This window comes from Melopsittacus undulatus, chromosome 12 (genome assembly GCF_012275295.1).
Source record: "Melopsittacus undulatus isolate bMelUnd1 chromosome 12, bMelUnd1.mat.Z, whole genome shotgun sequence".
Lineage (NCBI taxonomy): Eukaryota > Metazoa > Chordata > Aves > Psittaciformes > Psittaculidae > Melopsittacus > Melopsittacus undulatus.
Window position 1 is genome coordinate 18,634,191 of NC_047538.1, and position 12,296 is coordinate 18,646,486.

The 12,296-nt window shown below is 54.1% G+C and overlaps 1 protein-coding gene across 1 annotated transcript in view; it reads right to left on the minus strand.

The window, feature by feature from the left end:
* Positions 1-641: 641 nt before the first annotated feature.
* The window catches only part of MYO18B (myosin XVIIIB), a 56,161-nt gene continuing 44,506 nt past the window's right edge, over positions 642-12,296 (minus strand). Inside the window, exons 38-43 of the mRNA XM_034068431.1 lie at positions 9,458-9,591; positions 8,417-8,458; positions 7,586-7,747; positions 2,340-2,525; positions 1,236-2,218; positions 642-769 (exon numbers count right to left, since the gene is read on the minus strand). Coding sequence (XP_033924322.1) covers positions 1,237-2,218; positions 2,340-2,525; positions 7,586-7,747; positions 8,417-8,458; positions 9,458-9,591 — 1,506 coding nt within the window. The 3' untranslated portion in view covers positions 642-769; position 1,236. The remainder of the gene's footprint in view (positions 770-1,235; positions 2,219-2,339; positions 2,526-7,585; positions 7,748-8,416; positions 8,459-9,457; positions 9,592-12,296) is intronic.

Below are 12,296 nucleotides of genomic sequence, written 5' to 3' on the forward strand. Positions count from 1 at the left end.
CAGGGAGATGGAAGGGGCAGTGGGAGCGTTTGGCTCCCTGCAGGGAGAGGAAGGACAAGAAGAGGCTCATGTCAAAGAAGCAAGTATTTTATTGTGTAAAACCCAAGCAGACATCTGAAGGCAGGCTCCCATTGCCATCCACCCACAGCCCCTGCAGCCCAGGGGCAGGTGCCCAGATACCCCAACCAGCTGTGAAAGCATGTACGGACCTGCCTTCAGACATCTATGGAATTATTAAAGCTCCAGAGCATGGTGGGTGTCACACCAAGACCCAAATGCATCCTTCTGCTGATTTCAGAGCAGTGTTACATGGGATGAGGCCTCCTGGGTTACAAAGGAGGGGGTTTGGTGTTCCTCCAGCTCTAGAGCAGGGTCATCCCACATTATCAGGCACCAATGGCAGCCGCTGGGCTTCAATGACAGCACCAACTCCTGAGTCAAACAACTGCAGGAGAACAAGAAAGTCCCTTGGCCCTGCGGCTGGCCCTGAGCAAAGCGGCAGTGATAGGTAAGGGGGAAGGAGGAGCAAGAAACCGCATCTAAACCCCAAGAGCCCCACAGTCTGTGAAAGCATCCCATGGTTTCCAGGGAGCCACCTTCAGTCTCTGTGTAAGCGACGAGTTTCCTACCAGGGGCTCTTCCACAGGAGCAGGGAAGCAGCTTGCAGGGTCACAGCCCCTTGCTCAGTGCAGCTCCAAGGCCATGGATGCAGCTTCTTGAAACCAAGGCTGGAGCAAGTGGGGAGGTTTCATTATGCAAATTGTGCTTCCTGGAAAGAAATGTTTTATTAACAGGCGCGCCCGTCTTGTGTTGGCTTAGTCAATTTGGGCACAGCTTGACACCCAGTGAGTTAGTCTGAAGGCAATGGGTTTACAAAATGTTTCCCTAATCTATTTTAAACACTTAATTACACTTGTGGCACATTCATTAGGGACTTTGCTTTCAAACCTGCATCGCAGTAATAAATCCCAGTTCTTGCAGTGTATGTTGCAATATAGGGGTTGGATCCAAGGCCTGGACAGGGCAGTTTCTAACTGGTGGAAGCCCTTCTGAACCAGGGACATGACCTCCAGCATCCAGCTAAAGCCAATTTCACATTAACCAAACAAGCACGAGCACTGGGATGGGAGTCTGGGAGGACCTGTCTGCCTGCTGGCATGATAGGACCTGGGGGGACACTATTTTGGGGACCCCAGTGGATTCACAGTTGATGGTGTGACCAGCTCAGGGGTTACCTTAGTCTTTTCCCAGGTACTTCCTCATGATGCTGTTGACATCATCCTCCTTCCCTTCTGCCTCAGCCCTCCGGCTTGCCCCACTGCTCTGGGCGCTGGCTTTGTTGCTGCATCCCTCTCCATCCCCTCTCTGTGGCTGCGGCCGGCGCTTGATGCTGTCGGCGCTCCGGGAGGATTGGTGGGAGCCAGAGGATGAGGAGGAGTCGGAGACGTTCCCAGGGTCCTCCTGCAGGGCTGGGCTGCGCTTGGTGGTTCCCTTCACCTCGGAGGATGCTGAGGTGCTCGCTATGGCCTCATCCTCGAAGCGCACAGTGAGGGGCCGGTGTCCATCCCTTCTATCCCTTCCAGGCTTGGCCAGGCTGCTGGTGGAGCGGGACTTGCGTATGGCCGGGAGGAAGTCATCGAAGTCAACGTTGGTTCTGCGCTCGTAGTTGAGGGTGGGGATTCTCCATGTGAAGGGGTCGCTCCCCTTCCCCTCACCCAGCCTGTCACTGGAGGGAGAGCTCAGCAGCTCCGCAGAGCCCGTTCCCACCTCCACATCTTCCAGCGATGGCTCCAAGTAGCTCCTCCAGGAGCTTGGCCGCAGCATTCCCAGCACCTCCATCCCTGCAGCCGGAGAGCTGGGCCGGCGGCTGGACCCATCCAGGCTCTGCAGGAGGGAATCGTAGGAGCCAAACTTGGATGCTCTTTTCAGCACCGGTGAGCGCGCTGGCTCCGAGGCCATGCTCCGCAGGCTGCAGGAGCGCACGAGGCCGGAGCCTGCTCCTTCACCCTCTTCTCCTGGTTCATTCCCATCCATCTTCCCCATGGAAGCATCGGCTGCCGCTGGTGAAGCCCTGCAGCGCCGCAGGGCCACAGCACCCATGGTGCGGTAAATGGGCAGGGGAGAGGGGTCACCCAGTGCCGTGTGCCCCGGCTCCCGCTGCCGCCGCAGCTCCTCCACGTACTCAGAGAGGGCAGCCGAGGAGCTGGGCACTGGTGCTGCCCCTGGAGAGAGCCCCCCCCCTCCTCCTCCTCCTCGGCACTGTGGGAGATGTGGGGAGCCTCCCGTCCGGGGCAGGGGACCCCCCCTGCCGCAGCACCGATGGGGACGTCTCTCCCATCCTGTCCCCAGGCTTCCTGAGGCTCCCCAGCTCCTCCTCATCTGCTGGAGGTTTTCCATATTCCCGTCTCCTAGCCCCGAGCAGGGGGCTCGCCATCCTTCCCGCATCCGCAGCATCCACGGACATGGCAGAGCTCCGGGAAGAAGCCGGCCGGCTCGGTGCGGGTTCCTTGGTGTCTCTGCTCAGCCTAAACAAGAGATATTGGCATTAGTTTAAGCCATGGGATTTCCAATGTCATTCAGCAAGGACAGGGCTGCACAGTGAAAAGCTGCTCCTGGCATGGCAGTCCCAGAATGAAATCCTGCTGCTGCACCAAGCATTGGGCAATGCCCAAAGATGTTATCTTAAATAACTCCAGGTCGGCCAAGCTGGCGCGGTCAGGCTCAGCTCTGCCAAACACATACCTCAAACGTCCTTGTTCCCTGACAGATTGCAGCAAGATGATGTGGGATTTATTTCAGTTCTGCCAAGGCCAAAGATTATTCACTAAAATTTCATGAAAGCAGCTCGAGGAGCACCCTGAATGCATCCAAATGGCATCACAGGGCATCTTTCCCCCAGGCTGCTGGCACTGGGGCTTGTAGGAGCCACATAGTGCCTGGGCAGGGGCTGCCCCTTGAATTGGGACTGGCAGAAGTGAGGTGTGGGGATGGGACCTCACCGGCAAACAAGGGCTGGCTCAGGAACCCTGTGGGCTCACCAAAGAGGAGTCACAGGGGTCACCATCACAGCAGGACACTGTCCCCAGAGCATGGGAAGGGGAAAGAGAAAGGAAAAGGAGAGAAGGGAGAAGGGAAAGGGTAAAAGGATAAAAGGATAAAAGGAAAGGGAAAGAATAAAGTGAAAAGAAAAGGGAAAGGGAAAAGGAAAGTGAAAAGAAAAGGGAAAGGGAAAAGGAAAGGGAAAGGAAAAGTGAAAGGGAATCCTCTTGCTGGCCCTGCAGGAGGATTATCCCCACTCATTGATACCCTGGCATTGCTCAGCCCAGGGGGACTGGGAACCGGCTGCTGGGACATGAGTTTGCCTGAGAAAGGAGGGAGGAGGGAGAAGGAGAGCGAAGGGCAGAGTAAAGCATCAGGATCCAAATATAAATACATGTCTGGGAGGCCAGCAGGCTTCGAGGCGTGGGAGCAGTGGTCAAGTTCTACATAGCAGTAATGAAGCATCTTGCCCCGGGAATGCTGGCGTTGCCATGGGAACAGGATGAGAGCGGATAATCCAGCCACCACCAGACCTGCTCGGCCCAGCCTCTGCTGACCCATGAAATAATTTACATGCTGAGATGGGCTGAACACGGCCTCCAGGGCTGGGAGAAGGGAGTGAGTGCAGCAGGGATGGGGAATGCAGCAGCCTCAGTTCCCCAGCACCAGCTGGCACAGTCAGCATGGTGGTGCCCACCTTGCCCCGGTGCTCCTGCCATGCCCTGTGCCCACAGCGCATGAAACCAGTCCAAACTGTGGGATTATTCACTGCAAAATGAATTAACCAGAGATTCCATCTCCCTGGAACACAGCGAGCTCCAGGTCTACCCCAGGAAGCATCACAGCTGATTAATAGCGGGAGACATTTCGATAATGCTGGTTCTTAGGATCCTAAATTGCATCTTACCCAAATAGCTGGTGTAATCCTTCCTGGGCAATTTGTACAGCAATGGCTCTGAACACTCTCTATGTTTACAAATAATACCGTAAGCTGCCTGCTGCACGGCCAGCTTTCATAAATTAAACAGCCAGCTCTCATATTTGCCTTTGGTTGTTAGGACTGAGATAAAAGTGAGCTGGAGAGGTGAGGAGCACTAATGGACTGTGAACACAGAGCGCTCAGACGCTGCTATTTATTGTCCTGTTCAGCACGATGAACAGCTACTCTTTTTATGAAAACCTTTAGAGCCTGAAATAGGAGAAAAGCTGAAAACATGGGATTGTTCCTCCAGCTTCCATGGGTCTTATGAGTCTGACACTGCATCCCCCAGGGTCCACACAGGGACCTCTTGGAACATCTCTTGCCTCTCCATGCCCTGGTATTCAGCAGAGGAGCTGGAGCCCAAAACCACCCTTGTCTCTCCCCACAGTTCCTATTAGCTGCATTCCTTAAGCAAAACCCACCGTGGAAAGGGCCAATTCCCCCCAGGAAGCCGCATCTCTCTGATCACAGCTCATCGGCCCATGGTTGGTGCATGCGGTGCCGGCACCAGTGGGTCGGTGCCAAGGTCATGGTGTGTTAGCTCGGAGCAGCATCAGCTGCCTGGTGAGAGCATGCGGCTCTGATTGGATTTTAAATGAAAATGCAGATCCTCCCTGGGGTTTAGATGAGCAGCAAAAGGCATCGTGTGATGGGGAAACGCTGCAGGGATTTCACTACTTCTGATGCTTCTCCTCTTGCCTTCCAGCATCTAAAGAGCTCCCTCCCAGGAAAACCTGTCATTGCTTCTCCTTCCAGGAAGCCAAAACCTGCTTCTAGAGACTCTCCGATGGTGGCTCCAAGCTGCAGCCCACCCCAGCATCAGCCCTGCCACAGGCACACCGAAATCACACCTTCATTTCTGTATAAGGAGCCTGAGGACCACAGAATAGTTTCTCCCATCAACAGGTTTCTAGTGGAACAAGCCCAGAGGATGGAGCTGGTGCTGCCACATCCCAACAGGCTGCTGTCCCCTATCACCAGTCAAGCTGTGATGCCATGACTGTACCCTCCACTGCTGTACCAGTACCTTGTCCAAAGAAAACCCACCCCAAAACCATGGCTCATCTTCTCTTGGCCATCCTCAAGCCTATTCACAAGGCAGGGCACAATGTGAGATGGTCCCATCCCATCCCACAGCATCCGAGCTGACTCGGAAGGCATCTGTAAGCCAAATGGAGTTCTGCAATATGCCATTCACACCAAAGCAAATGACATACAACAGTAATTAGTGCAGATTACATAGCAATTAACATGATTACAATTATGCTAGTTGAAATAATTTATACAACAAAATCCACACATGCGACGCAACACATGACCAGGGATGGGAGTCTGGCTCGGATGCTTTTCCTGGGAGCTCATAAATAAAGCTGAGACAACTCCATTTCAGGGGGAGAGACTGGCCTCATTTCTGTCAGAGGAGGATTCTCTTGTCACACTGTCATCTACACAAGTACTCCCAGTTTCCCTATATCAGAACCTGCCTTTGACACCATAATGTTCAAAAATAGATGTGTTGGATCCCCACCAACCATGGGCCCTGGGGACCTCAGTTTGTGAGCTCAAGAAGGGGAAGGATGCTGGGATGATGCTGCGGGATGCAGGAGCGAGAAGCAGAGCCCTGTGCTGCCAGTCTGCTCCCTGCCTGTGCCTCAAGGTCAACCCCTCATGTACAGTGCAACCTCAGCCTGCCTGGTGAGGGGCAGAGAAAATGCATTAAGTTTTGCATTGGCTTCCTAATAAATAATAAAAGAGAGAGTTTGTTCCAGCTCTGCAACGTGTTGTGTTTTGGAGGCTTAGCCCTGCTGGCCAGCGTCTTGTACACACATTTAAATAGCAGAGAGTCAAAGGAAACGTTAATCAAATCTCTCGTTCCCGTACGCCACACTGATGATAACAGGCTGCTATGCTTTCCTCTAGCTCCTGGCAGCTGTTTGTTCAGCAAATATCCCATATGTAGTGCTGGGAAGATTCATTTTTCATTTCTGGGTGCTTGTGTAAGACAAAGGAATCTTAATAAGGAAGAGCTTGTTTCCCTGATCTCATTTTTATTACTTCACCGGTCTCCCTGTCTGTTTGTTTGCATTTCATGCAGCCTCCTCTCCAATATTTCCATCTTAGATTAGCTGAAGCCAAACACAGCCACCACACCAGCATCTTCATCACCCCCAGGACAGAGACAGATTGTCGCAAGGTTGCCAGGGTTAGGTACACATTACCTCTCACAGTGGCCACAGTCAGCCCAGCCTATACAGAATCACAGAATCCCAGCCTGGTCTGGATTGGAAGGGACCTTAAAGCTCATCCAGTTCCAACCCCTGCCATGGGGGACCACACGGACCTCACAGCCCACCCCAGCACCCATCAGTAGAGCAATTCCTAAGTACTCCTGAGGAGTCTTTGGTCCAGCTGCGGCTGCCCCATCCCTGGCAGTGCTCAAGGCCAAGTAGGACAGGGCTTGGGCAACCTGGTAGTACTTAAGAATTGCTTTACTGATGGGTGCTGGGGTGGGCTGTGAGGTCCCAGACAGCTCTCAGGGCTCCCACCCATCACTTCCCCCCAGGTCCTTACTTGTCTGCTCTTAATCTCTGCTTTGTGTCTGCAATGGACACTTACAGCTCCTCCGGCACAGCTGAGGCATCCGCTCCCACAGGAATTGCTCCTCAGTCAGTTCCAGCACCAGCTATTTAACCATCTAAATGGTAGATGTGGTGGGGACAGATCACACCAGAACCAGAGCAGGAAGCTTAATACCAGTGTCTGCAGTGCTATGGCAATCTGCAACCCCCCAGACTACCAGCTTGGAGCACCTCTCTACAGACCTGCATGTGAGCATGATGCTACAGTGAGCTGTGCCAAGAGTCAGCCCTGGTGCTGGAGGAATGGGGGAAAAGATGGGAAAATAGTGATGTATGTCCCAATACACCACCCCTGTGCATCACGGGACAAACACAACGAACCAGCTTCTCTGTGACCCTGCAGTGCTGGGGATGGCTGTAAAAACAGGGGTTGTCTGTAGGCTGGAGGGTGCCTGGAGCTCCGCAGGAGCTGAGCTGAGGCAGTTTGGCCATAGGAGTGCTTGGGCCACTCTCCAGCTCCCTCGCAGCCCATTAGCATTACCGTCAGAAATTAACATATTTTATATTAGAACTGTATAAATGCAGCCTGTTTCCTCAGCAGTGAAAGGCAAGCATATGGCACACACACCCTCAAATAGGCTGCCTCGCCTCTTTAAGTTATCTCTAGAGAATACATCAAGGGATATTATACTGCTTGAAGCACGGGTTTGATGTAGCGACTTTCATCTAGTGTTTCACTGATCCTGGCATGGCAGCGACTACCTTCCTTGATTTGGTGTTTTGACCTTAAATACCACAGGATCCCTCCCTTCTGCGCATCCCGAAAGGAACAGACGTGAAGCTCCCGCATCCTTGGGCCAGTCTGCAGCATCCCCTGATGAACCAGAGGCATGGCAGTGGTGCCACCAGGGTGGGACCTGTTACCATAAGGGTTGTGGGGGGTGCCCTGTGTGGTGCAGCCCAGTGAGGGTTTTGGGTCCCTTACCTGGGGCTGTGGGTGCTGCGGCTGCCGATGGACTGTGCCGAAATGCTCCCGGCCACGCTGCCACCCACAGGGGAGGACCAGCCCGTGGATGATCCCAGCCAGGACTTGATGCTCTCTGTGGGCTCCAGACCAAGTGTGGATCCAATGCTGGAGCAGGCATCCCTGTGGGGAGAGGAGAGGCCCCATTAGCTCTGCAAGCACAGGCAGGAGGGCTGGAAGCACCAGGGAAGGGTCCTGGAGCATGTGAGAAGAGCACAGACTGGGAACTCCTTCACAGCTGCAGCAATGGCAGCTCCAGCTGATGGGTCCTGCCCTGTGGCACCAGCACAGATGGGGTAAAACAAATGGTTCCAGCTAACCTTGTGCCATTGTGGCTGCCACTGATGTTTCCTTCATGCTTTTATAAGCGCCCTGCTGTAGACTGTAGGCAGGAAAACCCTACTGCTGCCTGAGGTGCCTGGGACCAGAGCTGCAGTGACAGAACCAGTGAGGCCCTGGGTAGCCATTGTGCCCTATATGCACCCCAGGGCTCCTCTGGGGTCAGAGATGCCCCTGCCCACCCACCTGGAGCCCCCAGAACAGCTGCAGAGGGTGAAATCCATGAGGATCTCAGTTTTCCTTCCAAGCCACAAATCAGCCTCATAGTCCCCAAGTGCAGCCTGAAGCAGTGAGAGCATCCCACTGGTTTATCAGAGCTCAAAGGGAAAGTGAGGGGGTCGGTGGGCACTGGGACACAAAACAAGCCCATCCAAAAGCCCATCCAGCCCTGCCCTCAGCTTGGGGCCCACAACCCAGCACACAACCAGGCACAGGCTCCTGCCCTTCACTCACGTCTCTCTTCTGGAGCAAAGGGACTCCTGCGTCGTCTGCACACTGCAAGGGACAAAACCAGAGTCAGCCCCAGCACTCACAGGGCCCCCCCAAAGCCACGGAGCCTGATGAGATGAAAACCTCCCCAGTCTAACAATGCCAGCACCTGAGAGCAGGGTTTTGCCTGAGCCAGTAGCACTGTGTGGCTGAAGACCTCTCCCCCTGCTCCCCACACTGCAGGCTGCAAAGGGCCCCCCATGCATGCAGCCCTGTAGAGCAATCACTGCTGCTGCAGTGTCTGCACTCACAGAACACCTCTGGGGTGCCGGCTGGAGGAGGGCAGGCAGCAGAACCCCCGGGGTCCCTGCAGGCAGCACTTCAACCCCCTGTTAGCAAGCTGGCTGGGTTGGAAATCACTGCCTTTGAAGGAGGTTGAATTCCTGAGCTCCTGGTTTCTCTCTCACCCTGCCCTGGTTTAATGAGCGCATAAAGAATCTCTGTGCAAGTGATGAGCACATCTCTGCTATCTTTCTAAAATACATCTATTTGTTTTATCTCTATTTGTCACGCTTTCCCTTTAGCAATGAGGCAGAGAGGAAACTGAGAGGCTGTGGAAATGATACCTGGAAAATTGGCTGGAATTTTCCCCCCGTTTTTTCCTAGTAAAATCCTCTACCCAATCTGTGCTGCTTCATCAGCTCCTCCAGCCCCCAGCTCCTGCAGCTGATCGAAGAGTAAGATCATCAATAAACCCAGCACTGAGGATGTGCTGACACACAGCAGCACGCTGTGCCAGAGACTGGAGCCTGCTCTGCAAATAGGGGTATTCCCACTCCTTTTGCTGGGCCATGCAGCATGATTTTAAGGGTGATGCTTTTTCATGAAACCTTCCATTAACACCAAGTTCCTTGTCACAAACACATGCTGCTGCAGTGGAAACAGGCAAGGATGCAGCTACAGCCACCCCAGCATTGCCTCTGCACAGTGCAGCATCCTTCTGCAGCACAGCACACCCGAGCCTGCCCCACAGCCCCCCACAGCTCCCTGTGCTCCCCTCCTCACCTCTCAGCATCACTGTCATCGCTGGACCGCCGCTCCTCCAGGGCTGCCTGCAGATGTGCAATGCGGCGGATGGCAGTGCCCAGGTCAGCCTGCAGGGCCTGCCGCACTGCTGCCAGCTCTGCCAGCTGCTGCTCCTGCATGGACGGCACCGTGATGTTAGTGCTGGTACCCGACACAGCACCATGTTACTGCTGGTACCCAACACAGCACCATGTTACTGCTGGTACACTGATACAGCACCATATTAGTGCTAGTACCTAACACACTGTATTAGTGCTGGTACCTGACACACCATATTAGTGCTGGTACCTGAAAAAACAGCACCCCAAATCCTGGAGCAGGCCAGTGAGGGGTCTGTGAAAGCTCCCCCTGCAACAATGCTCCTTGTTCCCTGCCAAGGCTTGCAACCTGCCACTGCACCCTGCTGTGCCTGCAGCAGCTTGTAAATGCACACTGCCCTTCACAAGAGGAGCAACCAAAGCTGAACCCTTCCATGACCAAGCGACACCCCACACAATGGGAAAAGACTCAGGGATGAGCCAAAAGCCACAGGCACAGGGCAAGAACACAAGGAACCACCAGCAATTACTGAGGAAACTGAACTGAATGCCGGGGAGGGGAGGGTGACCTTGGCTTTAGGTGCACCAGGGCATCCTGGGCTGTACAAACAGCCTTCCTGGAGATAATTAGTAGTGATGCCTTCCTGAGCCAGCCAGGCCAGTGTGGGGGAAGCAAATACATGGCTCAGCCAACATGGAGTATAAAGCCTGGGTGAGTAATAAACTCATCTTTGAAGAGAGCAACAGGATAGAGCTGACTTCAGCTCCGCATCAGTTCCTGAAGTGGCGGATGCCTAGTGCCATGGTGGTGAGTGGATAGGGACTGAGGACAGCATCCCATCCACGGAGTGACATGGGTAAATTAAACTTTAACACTAATGCACTACATAAGTAACTAACTCTGACATTAAACATTAACCCTCTGTGGAACATGTAAAAGCACGGGGGTGAGAGCATCACATCCCTGCAGGGATGGAGCAATCACAGATCGCAGGGATGCTCTCAAGCACTTCAGGGCTGCTCCCCACTCACCCATCTCACATTCCTGCTCGGAAACAAAGCCCTTTCCAGAAACACCAGAGCTGATAAGAAAAACCAGAGACTCCATTCATAATTTAAACTACAAGGAAGAAGAGCTGAACAAGCAGCACAACCCACACAGCCCGATGGGCCCAGCATCACTTGCAGCGCACCAGGAATGCTGACCCTGCACTGCCAGGTCCTTTCTCGGTGCCGTTTCCAGAGCATCACACAGCACAGGGAGACAGGGCTGCACATTCACCATGATGGGAGCTGCCAGCTGTAAAATTGCCATCTCGGTGGTGACAAGGTGAGAGATGATTTGCAGTGCAGGCTGTGACAGGCTGTGGCGCCGGGGCCGGCAGCCTGTCAGGGTAAATAATGGGAGCCCTGGAATCAGCAGGCACAGGGGCCTGCAGGGAGGAGCATTCCAGTTCATGGAACAGCCCGGTTTGGGCTGTGCAGCATCAGCTGGGTCTGGAAACACACTGGTACTGGTAAAAACAAGAACACTGCTAAAAGCCACTGGAAACCCATTGCTTCCCTCTCGGCTTGGGCAAATGCGGAGGTGGAAAGGACCTGCTTTATCATGGAAACCACTCCAAGGCACGTGGGGCAGTGGAGATGCTCCCCACACTGGGGATAACCCTGCAAACAGGCTTGGGAAGAGGGACATGGTGAAAGGGTGGAGAGAGGTGAAGAGAGCCCCGAGCTCCGGCTGGCTTTGTGTCTGTATAATGCAAGAGCAGGCAGTAAACCAGCCACCAGATACAGAGCTCAACCCTTCAAACAGGCTGATAAGAGCTTCTATTGAACTGGTTCCTCAGCTCCAGGACACTGCGCAAATTAAGTATAGTTCAGTGGCTGCATTTAATTCCTTTCTTCCGTTCTGCTGTTATTAACCTGGCAGTGAGTGACAGGGAGGACACAGCAGCGTGCTCCCCTCCTGCACCCTGACCCTGCTGCCCCTGGGTACAGCTGCAAGAGCAGCAAACAGCATCTCCAGAGGCTGGGGGTCCTCCCCAACCCTACTGCATCACAGCCATGGGCACAGCAAAGGAAGCAGGACCACCGAGGGGATGATGCTGCTCAGCTCCCCCCAGGCACTGGGTACCCCTGGTCCATGGCACCCACACTGCATGGCAGGGGGTGCCCAGGGCACCAGGGCGCTTTGGGGACTGCACAGCACTGCAGGTAACCTTGGTGTCCCCTGCCCACAAGCCACCCAAGCGACAATTTCAATGTAAGCCTGGAAACACCAGTTTCTGAATGGGAGTTGACAGAGCTCAAGCACAGCGATGCCACTGAACCAAACTCCTTCCAGCAGAGCAGTGCCACCAGGACATCACCCCAGGTACCCGGGCTGGCTGGATACAGAGGGAAGCACCAGCCTCCTTCAGAGACTGAGCTGGGGCTGCTCCATGCTCAGTCCATGCCAAGAGACTTGCATGAGCCTGTTCAGAAGGTGAACTTCAGCTCCTGGGGCATTGCTGTAAAGTGAACTCTGGTGATATAAATCTGCAGCAAGAAGATGTGGGAAAGAGAAGTGATATTGCTCGATTTCTGTGCCCTGCCTTTCAGCATGAGCTCCGGAGGATGCTGCAGCCAGAGAGGAAGAGGAGAAGGAGGAGGAGGGCAGAGCCATAGCTTGGTCAGAGGCAGAGCAAGGGGAAATGCTCTGAGTAAATGTGCTGCTCAGCGTTTTGGGCTCAAATCAGTGCAAAAGAGAAAGGCTCTTGCATACGGAGCCAAAGAGCAGC